This window comes from Podarcis liolepis, assembly GCF_965112155.1.
Source record: "Podarcis liolepis genome assembly, chromosome: 3".
Classification (NCBI taxonomy): domain Eukaryota; kingdom Metazoa; phylum Chordata; class Lepidosauria; order Squamata; family Lacertidae; genus Podarcis; species Podarcis liolepis.
The window spans coordinates 99,515,882-99,532,701 of record NC_139557.1 but is presented as its reverse complement, the minus strand read 5'-3'; the positions used below and the strand labels follow the sequence as shown (position 1 = coordinate 99,532,701).

Here is a 16,820-nt window from a genome sequence, read left to right as displayed (position 1 = left end):
TAAGGAGGTGGCTCAGGGCTTGCAGTCGGTTGCATCAGCATCAAACCACCATCTCCGGCTTCTTTCTCCAAAATCACAACAGTGGGGTGTGTGTGTGTAAGTCAGTAGTCATCCTTGGATGCTTACACGAAAGAGATGTGGGCAATATATGGCCTCCCCTCTGAGCGCGCGCCGTGTTATCCTCATAACAACCCCTCGAGGTAGGTCAGGGAGGGACTGGGGGCTCAAGGTCACCCAGTGAACCCTGTGCTGAATAAGGGTCTAAATGCCCACCTTGTCCAGTATCCTCTTTCCAACAGGGGCAAACAAGATGTTCCTGGAAAGCTGGTGGCCAGGTCTGAAGACAAGAACCTCCCATTGTTGTTGTCCTCCTCTGGTACACAAGAAGGACACTATCTCTGCACTTGAAGGCTTTGTTCAGTTATCAGGGCTGCTCCCGCTGCTCTGCTCTGTAAGGAGAAGTGTCAGGGCAAAAGCATTTGCGCAGGAATCTTTTGCAGCCACTTAGAACTGCCTTAAGGATTAGCATTTTAGTTATCCGGGGAGGCTAGTTTTGCGCCACCTGCTCCAACACACTTTTGCAGGTGTTAAGATCTCACTCTGAGCCCCTCCGGTGTGGGAGATAACTGTGGGACAAAGACTGAAGGTGCCCTGACTCAAACTGGATGGGAAAAGATGCTTTGCAGTGGCTGGCTTTGAAAAGAAAAGAAAAAAATCAAAGAGACTCACCAAATCCCAGAGCTTGCTTTTGGTGGTACAGAGGAGTCCCAGAGCATAAGAGGGAATAATAAAGACAAAAGAGTGTCTGTGAGGCATAGTCCTCACAGAGAGAAGATGAAGCGACAAATCTGTGTCTAGATGATGCTACTTCAGGCTAGGGGTAGGAATTAACACAATTGATGTTCCTCTATACAAGGTAACACACACACACACACACAGAGAGAGAGAGAGAGAGAGAGAGAGAGAGAGAGAGAGAGAGAGAGAGAGAGACTCCAGGTAGATAATCTGGGATGCTATTCAGATCAACTGTAGGTCATTGCTCTCCCTGACATGCCTCTTTTTGGTGGGACTTTATTTTTTGGCCCCAGGGAGTGGCGAATGGACGTGAACTTAATCACAAGAGTTCCTACCTGCAGTCTGAAGTGATGTGGTCTAGAGATGATTTTACTACTTCATCATGCATCTGAGAACCAGTCTTCTGTATTTGCAGTCTCTTAGTGCACACAGGGTATCCTTTCCACATAGCTGAAGGCCTTACACATTATGTCAACTGGGTGGCTGTCAATATATATATATTTTAAATGTAGACCTAGGCATGGCTTGTGGGAGATTTCCACTGGGCCCACAGTCAACAGGGCAGGGGAGGTCTAACCTTTTTCTTCCCAAGTGCAATCCTGGAGAGAGAAAAAACCCCTTCACTACAAAACAACATAGAAAAAAGTACCCATTGATGCACATGAAAATCCAGTCCCTGCTCCTACATACCTAGGATTAAATTGCCACCCCCCATATGCTTCAAGCTGCACAATTAATATAACATGTAACAGGTAGGCCCTAGGTTTCCACAACATGTCCTATCTGCAATCTGAGTTCAGGGCAAAACTTTGCGGATTTCAGGCACAACGCTATGATTTATGGGAAGATTTGAATACATCATGGTCCCATGGTCTAGACCAGCCTTTGCTAACCTGGTGCCCTCCAGATGTTTTGGATTACAAACCCCACCAGCCCCATCCAGTTGTCAGACGTTGGTCTAAATGAGAAGTTGGTCTAGATAATCCCCTCTCGTTCTATTCTTATGCACACAACAAGAGAAGTATGGAACTGCTGGTGGAATTGTGGTTTATTCTAGCCAAAGTTACTTAAAATCAATCAAGATAGGACAGATCCAGTTTTGTTGAATAATTCTGCTTAAAATTAAAACTCCCCAGATGTTGATGTAAATGTGGAGCTGTGGATAGTTATGAAATAAAATTGGAGGCTTTTAGGGCGCCACCTCTTGAATACAAAGAAGGTTGAAAGGAGAGGGGAGTGCGTGAGCCCAAAATTACCCAAAGAGATAATTCCTGATCACTTTAGCCATGGTTTAGATGATCATCTAAACTGGATCATCTAAACTTGGATACGCTAGGCTAGTGTTTCTCAAACTTGAGGCTCCAACTATTGTTGGACTGCGACTCCCATCATCCCTTGCTAGCAGGTCAGGGATGATGGGAGCTGTAGTCCAACAACAGCCGGAGACTCAAGTTTGAGAAACACTCTGCTAGGCCTTACTTACAAGTAACTATAGATGTGGAAGGGCAAATTGTGTTTTCTTCAGCGCGTTTAGAGACATTGAGCCTGCACATGCACCATACAGTTAAAGCACACCCACCCTCGAAAGGATACTGGGAACTGTAATTTACCCCTCACAGAGCTACAATTCCCAGCACCCTTAACATACTATAGTTTCCAGGATTCTTAGTGTGGGTGTGTGCACTCTTAATATATGGTGTGTATGCAGCCTTAGTCTGCTTTGCTTTGAAATGCCATTCTTTGGCTATCTAAAAAGGCCTGGTTCTAAACATATTTGAGAAAAAGCCGGGGGGGGGAGGATAAGTTTAAAATTCTAAATTGATAATTGTAACTGTAGAACTAGCTAGTTTTCAATACTGGTGATTGCTTAAATGTTTTTATATTTTGCCTGCAGCCATTGCATGAGCTTGTTGGCTAATTGTCAGTACAGTCTTTTTTTAATAAACTAACTAACTAACTAACTAACTAAGTCACTAACTAACATGCCACATGTAGACTTGGAAGTGTTCTGCTGCAAAGGAAACTAGATGCCACCCGGTTTGTCTTGCACATCATTTATTGGAGGTTGAAATTAACACTAGGAGGAAAATGCAATAAACTCCAAACAGGTGGCCATATTAAGTGCTAGGCAGTAATTAAAATTTCACTCTCAATGGTAGCATATGGTTTGATTGGAGTATTGTGACCCAGGCTAGATTACAGTATCCACTGGTCTCAAAAGAGCTCAAAGTAATTACATTTTTGGCTACCTGTTCCAAATAACTTCCTTTCTATTGGGCTTAAAGGGCACCATCCCAAGTTGGTTATTACAGCAAATTATGCTTATTTGATAAATAAATTACAAATTGGATTTGTCTTCCCATGAGCCCAGCATTTTTTTCTTGCCAGAGGAGGGTGATGTAAGTGTACTGTTGTTAAGAATTGAATTTTTTGGGGGGTAGGGGTGACTAAAAAAAGCTCTGGCACTTTAGTTATTAAAATCAAATTCTTGATTAACGTAGCATTAATTTTCACAGGTAGCAGCCCACTTAACTACATCTGTTAATAATTCTCCTTCCCAATAATTTGGAGAGTTGTCTTAGCCTTTTCCAAGAAAGTTAAGCCAAACTTATAAATCTTTAGCAACTAATACTTATACTACCAATGCATTAAACTTAATCAGCCCTGTCTAATTCCTCGAACTACTACAGAGTGTAGTCGTGAACGTTGCAGTTTTTCAAATGGCTTGAACAGACAGAATGAATGTTTCCTTGAATTAAAATATGCAGAGGGTGCTTAAGCTCATGTGACAACTGTGCTTAAATAAACAGACTTGTTTCCTAAACGGTCTTGCAGCACAACCCTTCATTGCCTACAGCATTTTCTCACAAAAACTATTATTAAACTAAATTTCTGTTTTGTTAATGCTGTATAAGCATATAAAGAAATATGTAGTAGAGTTCTGATGCACTGGGGAAGAAACGGATAAGGTTTTTCTTCTACTTTTTTTTGGAGTGGGGGGGGGGACCTCAGACAGATTGCTACATGCTATTTATTTTCTCACAGGATCTCACCACAGAGGAATTTCAAATCCTGTAACAACATCCAAGATCACGTACTTTAAAAGGAAATATGTGGAAGAAGAGGACTTCCATCCCCCACTCAGCAGCTGTACACCTAAAGTAAGTTTCAGAGAGCAATCTTTAGGAAGCCATCTGCCTGGAAGCCGAATGCAACATACATGTGGATCCCAGCTAGCAATCAACCCAGGCACGGCTTAGCTTCAGCAGAGCGGCACCCTTGTGGGCCTTCAGACTCTACTGTGTTCCACTGCTTGTATCTGAAAATACTCTACCTGGGTTATGTCCATATTTCAGTTCCTGTTTCGTTTTTTGTTTTTTGTGTTTTTAAGTATATCTGTATCTGCTTTCCCTCCACTTGCACTCAACTAGTATGATGAATTGAATAGCTGTCACTTTTGCTTTCTTTACGACAATCAGATATAGACACCCTGAACGCTTATACAGCCGTACAGTCATATCTCAAGTTGAATGTGCTTTGGGTTGAGCTCGTTCGAGTTGCGCTCCGCGGCAACCCAGAAGTAATGGAGCTCTTTACTTCCGGATTTTGCCGCTTGCACATGCGCAGATGCTCAAAATGATGTCACGTGCATTCGCGGAAGCGGCGAAACGTGCCGCGCCGTTGCATCTTGCGTTCCATTCGGGATGTGAACGGGGCTCCGGAATGGATTCCGTTTACATCCCGAGGTACCACTGTACCTTGGTTGACAAACGCCTTGCAAGTTAAACGTTCTGGCTCCCAAACACTGCAATCCCGGAAGTGAGTGTTCCAGTTTGTGAACATTCTTTGGAACCTGAACGTCTGACGCAGCTTCTGATTGGCTGCAGGAGCTTCCTGCAGCCAGTTGGAAGCCACACCTTGGTTTCTGAATGTTTTGGAAGTCGAATGGACTTCTGGAATGGATTCTGTTCAACTTTCTGTATACCCAATGAGTCTTGGAGCACATTTCCTTTTTGCTCCTCAGTGAGTACCTAAACTGGTTGTTGGAATGCATTTCATTTCATTTATTGCCTATATTTCATTTTCCCATTCCTGGGAAGAACCCAAAGTGGTCCATAGCAAGCACCTCTGTTAAGACAACATATCAGAATAATCAATATATTAAAACATAGCACATGTAAAAATATAACACAAAGTCACATACATCTCTAAACAATAGTACAGCAAACCTATTAAAGCCATACAAATTAATTCAATAATAAGGTTCCTCCTTCATGTCACCATTCAGTGTCTCCATACTTAGCTTTGTGTGTACACAGATGGGAGCTACTTCTCTGTGGGATGATCCCATGTCTCCGAACAATGCATCTGAATAGCCTTCCAGCCATGTGCTCTAAACTTCTAGGCTCTCAGGTTCATACTGGATGAGGCAGATGAAACCTGGGTTGGCCCTCACTGGGACACTCCTGGCATTCTTCTTGCTGCTCCCGATCTGCTGGATGGCAAATGCTCATGGTGTCCAAGGGAAACACCAGGAGTAAAACAGAGCAAACAGCTGTGTCCCTGGCTTTCCACCTTTGCAATCCACCACTGCTACCACTCCCAATTCTGCTACATTGCATGATCTTCCTCCCCCACAATATTGAATCCCAGTTACCTAGCAGATAAAGATGGTGGTAGCCAAAGACATTTTGGAGGCTGGGGCAAAGCATACAAATGTCACCTTGTTCAATGGTGTGAAATATATATATATATATATATATATATATATATATATATATATATATGCAGGTTTAGGTGTCTTCGGGTGTCTTCCCGTGTAAGAGTTGGGGTGTCTAGGCGACGTTTCGACGAGGTCTCACTCGTCATCTTCAGGCTGGTGCTTTCGGCTTCTTGTTACTGGAACAGAGCAGGATCTCAGTGTTTGAGTTCCTATAAATACTGTTGAGGGGGTGTGGTGTATAGCCTCCAACGTTCTGGGCAGAGAGGAAGTTCCCAGGTTAGTGTGCCTTTTCTTCTTTTGTTCCTTAATTACTTGAGGGATATCTTGAGTGATTTCTTGAGTGATATTCTGAGTACCACTTAGGTGGGTCATTAGGTGTGGATTAGTTGCTAAAGCTTTCGTGTCTTGACCTCTTGAGCTTGTGAAGAGTTTTTCTGAGAAGATGGCTGTACTGCACTTAGTTGTGCTCTGGCTTGGCTTCGTGTATAGGGGCGAGCTGTGGTTTTGTGCCCTGTGCCAGCCAGATCTGTGTAGGGATTGCAGGGGGGTGCAGCATCCGGAGGTGCCACTATGGTTTGGCTACTGGATGGTGTCTGTAATTTATCTGTGGAGAGGGTCTGGGTTTGGGTCTGGTGTGGTTGATTGGTGATGGCGTTCTGTGTGCCTCTGGTTCTGGTGTCGGTTTTTGTGGGGAGGGCTAATTTCCAGATGTCTGGCAGGCGGGACGTGTCGTGCCAGACATCTGGAAATTAGCCCTCCCCACAAAAACCGACACCAGAACCAGAGGCACACAGAACGCCATCACCAATCAACCACACCAGACCCAAACCCAGACCCTCTCCACAGATAAATTACAGACACCATCCAGTAGCCAAACCATAGTGGCACCTCCGGATGCTGCACCCCCCTGCAATCCCTACACAGATCTGGCTGGCACAGGGCACAAAACCACAGCTCGCCCCTATACACGAAGCCAAGCCAGAGCACAACTAAGTGCAGTACAGCCATCTTCTCAGAAAAACTCTTCACAAGCTCAAGAGGTCAAGACACGAAAGCTTTAGCAACTAATCCACACCTAATGACCCACCTAAGTGGTACTCAGAATATCACTCAAGAAATCACTCAAGATATCCCTCAATTACAATCAAGGAACAAAAGAAGAAAAGGCACACTAACCTGGGAACTTCCTCTCTGCCCAGAACGTTGGAGGCTATACACCACACCCCCTCAACAGTATTTATAGGAACTCAAACACTGAGATCCTGCTCTGTTCCAGTAACAAGAAGCCGAAAGCACCAGCCTGAAGATGACGAGTGAGACCTCGTCGAAACGTCACCTAGACACCCCAACTCTTACACGGGAAGACACCCGAAGACACCTAAACCTGCATTCCTGTACCCGTGAAAATCTACGAAACCAATATATATATATATATATATATATATATATATATATATATATATATATATAGCCAACAAAACAATTGAGAATTTGCTGTTATTTAATGGTGCCCCCAAATCTACCGCCTGATGTAGGCTGCTTCACCTGGTCTAAATTGTAGGATGAAACTTAGGCAAAATATCCTGGGTAAGGACTGATTGATCCCATTTAGATAAATCTGGGAAATGCCATCAGATTTTACTGATGGTGAGGGAAGGAATGGGATGGAAGCATGGGAAAATCCTGAATCATGAGTCAGATGTCCAAGCTAAATCTCAACTCAGCTAAAAACGCATTGGACAGCCTTAACCTTAACCTTCAGCTGTAGCTCCTTGCACCTAACTAGAGCCCACCTTAAGGGGTTGTTGTAAGAATCATGAGGGCCAGTTTACATCTTAGAATGGCTGTGCATTGGTGGACAGGAAGCAATTGCATTTAAGTATTCTTTCCCATATGCATCGCTACAATGCTGGTCCTTGCTCGCACACTCCACGGTCCACGCAACAATAGTATGATACATGTGCCAAGGAGCCTTTTGCCAGCTTGCTGCTGGACTGAATTAAAAGTGCTGCCATTTGCCTTCATTGCCTGAGGCTCACATACCCCTGAGAACACTTTCCCTGGCATAAGCCCTGCAGCAAGCAGATATGTTTTGGGCAGTAGCTCCAAGGCTACCCTCTTCTAATTGTGGTACAAAGTTGCTCCTCCCTCGTGTCCCTCTGCAGAACTGGCTTAGATCAGTCTTAGAAAGTGTACCGCATGGGTGTCCTGCTACTACTCCTCCTCCACTCTCAACATAATCCAGTCTTCAAGGCAGGGTTCCTAATCAGCTGCCCTGCTAAAGCCTCTTGTGCCATTTTGGGCTGCAGTCCTAAACACATTGACTAGGGAATATGCTTCGCTGAGATACCAAGGCTTGCTTTTGCACAAACACGTATAGGATTGTGTTGTTAATGTGGGGTTTGCAAAACACACACACAACCCCCCCAAACCCCCATACCATTAAAAATAATAAAAATGTTCATCTTATTGTTGCAGGATGTGTTTTGGTTTTCGATTTGGTTAGCCACTTTGAGCCATTAATTAGTCAGCTGTAAGCATGATTTTTATTTTATTTTTTGCTTTGTTTTTGGTATTGTCACCTACACGTGATGGCTTTTCATCATCCTGCATGTTGAAGTGGAATTTCTATTCTGTCCCTATAATGTATACAAATTTCCTTGGACCCCTGAGAAAATCACAGTATACTATGACTTGGATTTTGAGAACCACAGATGGAAGGAAGTTTACAAAAGGGGATTTTCCCATCACTTTCTCCCAAGTGTCCTGCTCGGGGCCCTTTGAAAGCTTTTCTTGAGGGTCAGTAAATCCTCTTGAAAAGTAGGAATAGGGCTTGCAGACCCTGCAGAACTCACCCATAACTGATCAGAGCCAACTTCTATGACTTTTAGTATATATTTTGTCTTTTTTATGCTGCAAAATGCCCTGAGATCTATGGACAAAGGGTGGTATACAAATTTAATTGACATTGATAATGATAATAATTCTCCTTCCGTAGCATCCAGTTGTGCCCCTTCTGCTATTGTTCAAGGGTTAGGTGTTTATTTATTGTGACAAGCAATTGCTTTACATTTCACTCTGCTGAAGGCTCAGCCATTCAGAGAGCCACAATAACATTAAAAAGCAACTTTGTTTTCCATTCACATACTATTTTTCATTGGGACACGTAGCAAATGCTGCTGTTGTTGCCGTCCTTGTTACTATATTCCCACAAATTCCAAACACAGGCAAAACGTCTGCAAAGGGAAGTTTTAATGTAATATGTAGCTTTGCTTCAGCATACTCATAAAACAATGCTCCAGAGCAAGAAAAAAACAACAAACCACCACCACATTTACCTGTTTGCTGTTCCTGGTGGCATTAGCTGAAATATGAAATGTTTGAGAGACAATGGGCTAAAAAACTGAAACAAAAACAAAAACATGGACTTTGTTCCCCAAAAGCAGATTTACAGAATAGCTCATCATAGTGAATGAAAAGAAATGGAATACTGTATAGCTAAAAGTGCCACTGGAAAGGAATAGTCCTGAAGATCACTCCCAGTGGATATCAAACTTTATAGTTTCTGAATCATAGTAGGTATCAGTATTAGGAAAGCAGAATACCCACTGTTTAGATATACAGTTCTTACCTAATTCATTGTTCACTCCCACCCCTCATGAGATCAGGTAGCAATTTTGCAGACCTTGCAACTTAGATCTTCCTTTTCAGCCTACTGAAAATATACTACGGAGAGCAAATTAATGTATAAGAGCATTGCAAGCTTGCCACATTGCCCAGACATCTGGAAAATTAAGCTTTAAGCCCAGGGGAATGTTGGATTCTATGCTTCATGTGCATCATGACCTTTTTGCTAAGTAAGGTTGCCAAATGTGATGGTGATTTTTGTAAAGCAGATAGTTTTCCACTGGGAACTGGACAGAGACCAGCAGATAGTTTCACAGAAAGCTTTGCAGCCTGCCAGATATTTGTTGGTTTCTAGTCATGGCAATAGTGACTGCAACTGAACCAGGGACTATAAGAGGTTTTTAAAAAACCCAAGAAAAACCCACCACTGAGTGCATACAATGAACTTCTTGTATAAAGCTGGGTTTATTTCAAAAACAATATTTCTGAAGCAGGGTAACTAATTACTTCATCTTTTTTTCACTTATAGCGTGCTTTTTTTGCATTGCATATTTCCCCTAGAAATAGCCGTTTATTAGAAATTAATAAGGAATTCTGTTTCAAAGTGGGATAGTGCAAAGCCTGGAACTAGTTTCTAAAGCACCAGAAGTGTTGTCAAGATGCACAGAAGGTTTTGCTCAAAGGGAAAGGATACTGCATTGTTTTGAGAGAGGCTATGAGAAAAATGGACCTTATTATCTCCATAGGAAAGATTTTTCCTCTCTGCCAAAATTCTTTGGCCACAAGGGAAAATCGGAACAAGAAAAACAAGACACAGAGAGGAATATCTTTTTCTTCTCATACAATATTTGCGTATGTTTTGGCTTATCTTAATCTATCAAGAGAGGAAGAAAGGAGGCAATTGTGCCAAGAGCAAATCTATGGGCTGGTAGCCCACGCTTCCTTCACCAAGGCTTCTGAACTTGAAGAAATTCTCTGGAGCTTTCCCCACTCTAGCCTGCTGCATAATTAAATAGATGACATCACTTCCTGTTTTCTGTATCTGCTTCTGCTCCTATGCAAATAGCAAGAAGCCGCTTCACAAAACAGGAAGTGACAGTGTACCTTCAGGTGGCAGGAAGAAAATAGGGCAGGGGCTAATGACCACCAGAGACAACAGCAGCCGATGATGGGGCAGAAGGTTGCAGCAGGAAACAGGCACAGTGTCAGAACCTGTCACAGAATTTTGGATTTGATGTCCCGCTTTATCACTACCCGAAGGAGTCTCAAAGCGGCTAACATTCTCCTTTCCCTTCCTCCCCCACAACAAGCACTCTGTGAGGTGAGTGGGGCTGAGAGACTTCAAGGAAGTGTGACTAGCCTAAGGTCACCTAGCAGTTGCATGTGGAGGAGTGGGGACGTGAACCCAGTTCACCAGATTACGAGTCCACCACTCTTAACCACTACACCATGCTGGCTCTCACAGCTGACACCAGTTGCCACATTACTTTTTCTTTCTTTTTTTAATACAATTTGTTTTTTGTGGGTTGAGGAGGTTGGGTATGCTGCTCAGTGAAGCACCAATGGAGGTTCCAGGCATGTCCATCATCATCCTTTCCCTGGAATGCTTCTTGGATCCATCTAGAAAACCATTGGGGAAGGTACTGCAGCGAAAAGGGGAACATGGCGAAAGTAATCTTCCCTCTTTTCCAGCATGAATTCCTGCGGGATTGCAGTCCCTTTGGCAAACAGAAGGACAGCTCTATGCCTTATGATAGGAACATATAGATACTTAAGGGTTGCTGAGTTCATAGTATCAGAATTGTAGTGCTGGATGAGACCCCAAGGACCAGCTAGTTCAGCCCTCTGCAATGCAGGAATCTGAACTAGACCATACACAACAGACAGCCTCTGCTTAACCTCTGCTTAAAAAACTCCAAGGAAGGAGAGTCTCTTGAGAGTCTGTTATGGATATGAAATTAGCCTGTGTATTAAGGAAAGAAGCTATTTTCCAGATAAAAACATCTCTGGTTAAATTAACCCTCTGGTTAATTCACGTTCCTGCAAATCTCATTTGAGTCATTTCTTCATTAGAAATATTTTCCCCCTGCCATGGAAGCTAACGGTTGTTGGAGGAAGTATGGTACTGCTCAAAAGTACAGATAATTTTTGGTTTGTTTCAGTTTTTCCCCTTTCTGCATATATACTATTCTCCACAAGGACACAGTTGGCTCAAGAAGATTCCTCACAGCTGAACTAACATTGAAAAATGTGAATATTCCAGCACCGGAACACAGGAACATAGGAAGCTGCCTTATTATAATTCAGACTGTTGGTTCATCTAGCTCAGTACATGCCTGGCAGCAGCTCTCCAGGGTTTCAGACAGAAGTCTTTCCCCAGTCCTACCTGGAGATGCCTGGGATTGAACCTGGGACCTTCTGCATGCAAAAGAGATGCTCTACCACTAGGCTACAGCCCTTCTCCTGGGACCATATGGTCTCGATTCCTTCAGATCTTGGCTATTGACTAACTAGCTTTCCTGGGCTGCACTTTGGTAATGACAAGCCCACTAATCAGCTACTGGTTTGGGGGAGTTGAATGTGCTGGAGGGCAGGGTGGAGAAGTCTTAAAACAGGCATGTTCTAAGTCTGTTTTGGGGGCCTAATCCGGCCTGCTGGTGTAATCCTTGCCCCTGTGGCAATTTATTTCCTGGGGGGAAATCCCCAAAATAGCTCAACAACTTCAATCCTCAAAGAAGCTCAACAACTTTGGGGTAAATTTGTAAAAAAAAAGGCTCAACAACTTTGGGGTAAAATTGTAAAACTTCAATCCTAAAAGAAAGGTCAATAACTATGGTTGGCCCTCATGCTTGTTCACTTCATTAAATCTGGCCCTCTTTGAAAAATGTTTGGGCACCCCTGTCTTAAAATAAATAGGACTGCCCTAAGTGTTGGTCAGACAGGTAGAATCTCAACAACATGTTTCAGCTGATCTGCATTACACCCATCTTAATAATAATAATTAATAATAATAATAATAATAATAATAATAATAATCGCTGATCTGGCTGGGTTTCCCCAGCCACTCTAGGTGGCTCCCAACAGAATATTAATAATTTGTTGTTGTTATCTCCTCTCTCTTTCATCTGTAGACGATATCCGTCTTTGAGGAGCGGGCGCATATCCTTTACATGTCTTTGGAAAAACTGAAGTACATTGACGACCCCGAAGTCTACTTAAGGAGATCCGTCCTCATAAACAATTTAATGAAGAGAATTCATGGGGAAATTATCATGCAAAACAACTGGTGCTTCCCTGCTTGTTCCTTTGGGGGGGCCTCTGCCCAGGAGTGGTTTGTTTCTCATGACTGTCCTTATAGAAAACGCCTTCGGATGGCAAGGGAGGACTGCGAAAAGATCCACACCTGCTGTTTTTACCAAGAATGCAACAGCCACTATTTAAGTTTGCCATCGTCTGCTAATTCTGCAATGGGAAATTCCTCTTCTTCTTCCTCCTCCTCCTCTTCTTCTTCCTCCTCCTCCTCTTCGATATCTATGCCAAGTTGTTCCCAACAGGCGGAATATGGTGTTGCCAGCACCCCAGTTTACCGGAGCGATGATCAGATACACATCAATGAAATTTTCATTACCAATGCTGGGCTGCATGGGAACCAGGACAAGACCGTATTAACCGATGAGAAAGGAAGCCACGATATAGAACGAGACCGTGCCTCAGATTGGGAGCCTATGAAAAGTGACCATGGCATTGCATGTAAAAGCAAATGTTATGATTATTTTGAGACGGGGCGGGTTGACAAGAGCAACATGAACGAATCTTGGAAGAAATCCTTACGGAAAAGGGAATGCTTACCAGGTGGCAAAATATGTTGCAGTAAAGGAAGTAAAATATGAACCACCTTCCTAATAACTGCAGTTCTAAAGCACGCACAAGCATGTTGAATTTATCGAACAATATTTCATTCCGGATGAATTTTTCTGATACTTTTATACCGCCAATACAATCATATCACAAGCTTCATGGATAGTTTAAAGGACTTGGCAGCAGAGTGCGTTGGAGCGTATGTATGTATGTATGGATAGTCTGCATCACAGAGCTATTGATACATATATGGAATCTTCATAAAGAGCTCGGTTGCATTGCTATGTGTATTTTAGCTTTTGTCGCTGAGGAAAACCAATAAACCAGATGGAGAAAACACACAACCCTTTTCACCTAGCCCCCTGGGGAGTCTGACATGTATTAAGAGGAATCTCCTTTGTGCATATCAATTAATTATATATCTGATAAACAAATTATTACCAGCAAAGGGTTGCCCAAGAATAATGGCCGTGAGAAAGACTAGGGAGAGTTGAAGAGGAAAACACCCATATCGTTATCTAGTATTGATACCATTCAGATGTATTTATGTGTCTGGTTCAACTGACCCAACTGGTTGCAATAAGACCTTTTATGGAATCTTAATCAGAAGCAAACAGTCCCAGCACATGCACAGTTTTCAGCTAAGCTGCAAGAATGAGTGAGCCTTATGGTGGTTTGTTGCTATAAAGGGCAGAATTTCTTTGGTGCCTTACTTTTTAATCTTAATTTTTCCAGGGTGAAAATTAAGTTGTTGTTGTTGTTTTTTTAAAAAACAAACGAAAACAAAAACAGCTACAGCAGGGATGTAACCTAAACAGGAAATAAAATAATAATAACAGGGTGGATCGAATATTATTAGAAACCTGTATCCTTTGAAATACTGTGTTTGATTTCCTATTCAAATGCATCTATTCTTCGTTTTTGCTCAATTGCTTTTTGATTTGCCATAGTTAGGAAGGATTGAAGAAGAAGAAGAAACAATAGAGAGATGTCTCTTGTAAACAAGCATTAGCTGCTTGAACATTTCTATGGCAACTGTCTGTTGCTGTGATTTTTCCCTTTTTTTTCCTGGTATAATGAAGTTCATGAACCAGTGGCATGCTTTATACTTTATTCTGTTTCACATCATTTTCTCTCTTTAAAATTGTAAAGAGCATGTACTGGGGTTTCATATAACTTTAGGGGTTTTTTATTTTGGGGAAGAAAAGCACAATGTTACTAAATGATGTGGTGATATAAGATTTTATCTGAAATGAATGTAAGGGTTTTAATTTTTTTTTAAAGATTATCTTGGAGAAACAGGGGGGATAATCTTCAATTGTAAGAAGCACATTTTGTTCATTTTCAGGTGTCTTCAATTTAAAACACACATTTTGAGCAGGATCTGGCTGAAGTTCAGCCCATTTGAATCCCACACGTAACAGGGGGAGGGTTAGGCACACCATGAATTTTGCCCCACTGAAATCGCCAAGATATTTTGATTGCTGAAAGAACCAACCAACCAGATTGGGGGGGGGGGGAACACCCAACTCTACATTTATCCTCCCCACGGGAGAGCAAGACCTGAATTAAGACCAATCTCAATTTTAGCACAACGCTTAACTTTGACTGAATCTTGCCCTTGTTTTGTTCAGGGGCAAATGAAGATCTTCCTTTAACTGAGACTTACTCTATGTTTCAGTCACCACAGAATTCCAAATTATCAGCAGGGTGTATTCAATTGTAACCTCCTGTCACACACCCCACACAAAAGAAAGGTGTGTGTGTGTGTTTGATCTTCAAGGCCTGTTTGCTGTTCCCTTAAACCTCTATTTTTTATTCCCAGTGCAATAGCCACATGGATTACTCAAATAACTAAGGGCACTTCCAGATTGTGCTATTTTCGAGTGGGATTCAATCATGTACCAGCAAATTCAGATTGTGCTGTTGATTTAACCTGCAAATCCCCCACCTGCAAATTCAGACTTTTTGTGATATGGAAAGTGATGGGAAAATGTGCTGGAAAACGTCTAACCTACCCATAAACAAACTGGGATGAAGGGACAATAAATAGGTCATCGGAAAGTGACTTCTATAGTATCTCTCAAATCTCTCATTCCTCACCCTACAGTCTACAGGTTGCAGACAAAGGGGCCAAGTGAGGCTAATTAACTATTCAGCAGCTCCTGTTCACCTATGGACACACTTTTGATCTCAGTTCTCAGCCAGGATGTGATGGGAAGGACTTCTGCCAGAGGGCTGCTGCCAGCCAGAGCATACAATATTTGGCAAGATGGATACAGTGTCTGGCATGGTATAAGGCACTTCCTATGCTCAGGTTTGACCTGAGAACCATTCGACCTAATTGCAGATATGGAAGGTCCATTGCAGCTGCTCAAAATAGATCCCAGGGATTATCTGTATGGTGGTGGCCTAGGTACCTGCAACTAGCAACCAGTGAGAATCTCCCCTGGTTTTATTTTAACAGCGGAACTGGGAGCTCACTGTAGGGACAAAGCTGAAAATGTGGTAGGGATTTTAAACCAATTTGAAATATGTAGGGTTCAGGAATGTGAGCGGGCAGTGCAGTGGGTGACCTTGCTGTACCCTTATCTGTTTGTGACACCCATGGGCCACCAGGTTAGCCAAGCTGTTATGCTTCCACATCTGCTGCAAGCCAGAGCTGAGCAGGGGAAGAAGGATAATATGGGTGGATTTTAACAGGGCTTCCAAATCTGAGAACATGGGACTAGTCATAGAACTACACAAGCAAGCAGATGGGGCAGGTGAGGGACACTCCAACAGCTGGGAAGGGATGCAAACCAGGAAGCTCAAGACCTTAGGAGCCAGCCATGAAGAAACAAATCCTTGACCAGGAACAACTTCATTACGGATTTCAGTGTTTTCCTTTGTTCTATTCCACCCACCCTCCTGCATTCTTTTTAAAACACCTAGGTGAGATTGCACAGTAGACCAACACATTCTGTTGTCATCGTTAACAGCTTGTCATTTGCATAAGGTATGATTGTGTTGAAGATATTTCTACCTTTCTTGGGTGTATTTCTTGGAAATACAAAGACAAAATTCTGCAGAGAATTAAATATAACCTTTATCTATGCCAAAAGCAAGAAATTTGCAAGGATGATCAATTCTAATATTTTAAAAAATTATCCTACCTTATTTCTCCAAGACAAAAGCATTTTTAAAAATTGCTATCAATATTAAATATAGGTCTCATTCATACAGTGTATGAGTAGGATCATTTAGTCATTTGTCCACATGGACCATTTTTTTTAAAATTGCTGATTTTTCTTGTGTTTATATTCAGTTGAGAATAGAAAAATCTGTTCTTTTCCAGTATATGTCAAACATCTGATGTTTTAAGCTTAGATATTTAGGTACTTGTATACTAAGTGGTGTTGTAGTAAAGTGAGTTTTTTTTCTTGATATATATTTATTAAAATGATTAAAAAATCATTTTGATTTAAAACCTTTAAATGTGGTGGTTGTTTATTTCGCCATCGAGAAACAGCATTTAAGTGAAATGTTTCTGTGGGCAAAATATATGGCTGATTCTGTTCCTTTTGGCTAGATCAACCCAAGGATTAAATTTCAGATCACTTTGGTATGTCAATCTATTATGCCCACTTTACATATTGATAAATGCCTCTTGCAGTTTGCAAGCACTGAGACTTTCCAGCTAAAACGGATAATCCCTCTTTCCCTTTTTCCTTAATCTGATAATTGTCGACAACATGTGTACATGAAAATTGCCCCGGATTTGGACAGCAAATTCCCTTCTTCTAATGTGAGGCTTCTTTGCAATTCCCACCGCTCA

General features: G+C 42.1%; 1 protein-coding gene across 4 annotated transcripts in view; it reads left to right on the top strand.

The window, feature by feature from the left end:
* SERTAD4 (SERTA domain containing 4) overlaps positions 1 to 16,472 on the top strand; it is a 31,164-nt gene extending 14,692 nt beyond the window's left edge. For all 4 annotated transcript variants that reach the window (XM_083494712.1, XM_083494711.1, XM_083494714.1 and 1 more), the window contains exons 3-4: positions 3,841 to 3,956; positions 12,277 to 16,472. In XM_083494712.1, the coding sequence (XP_083350838.1) occupies positions 3,841 to 3,956; positions 12,277 to 13,035 (875 nt within the window). In that variant the 3' untranslated portion in view covers positions 13,036 to 16,472. The remainder of the gene's footprint in view (positions 1 to 3,840; positions 3,957 to 12,276) is intronic.
* Positions 16,473 to 16,820: the final 348 nt, after the last annotated feature.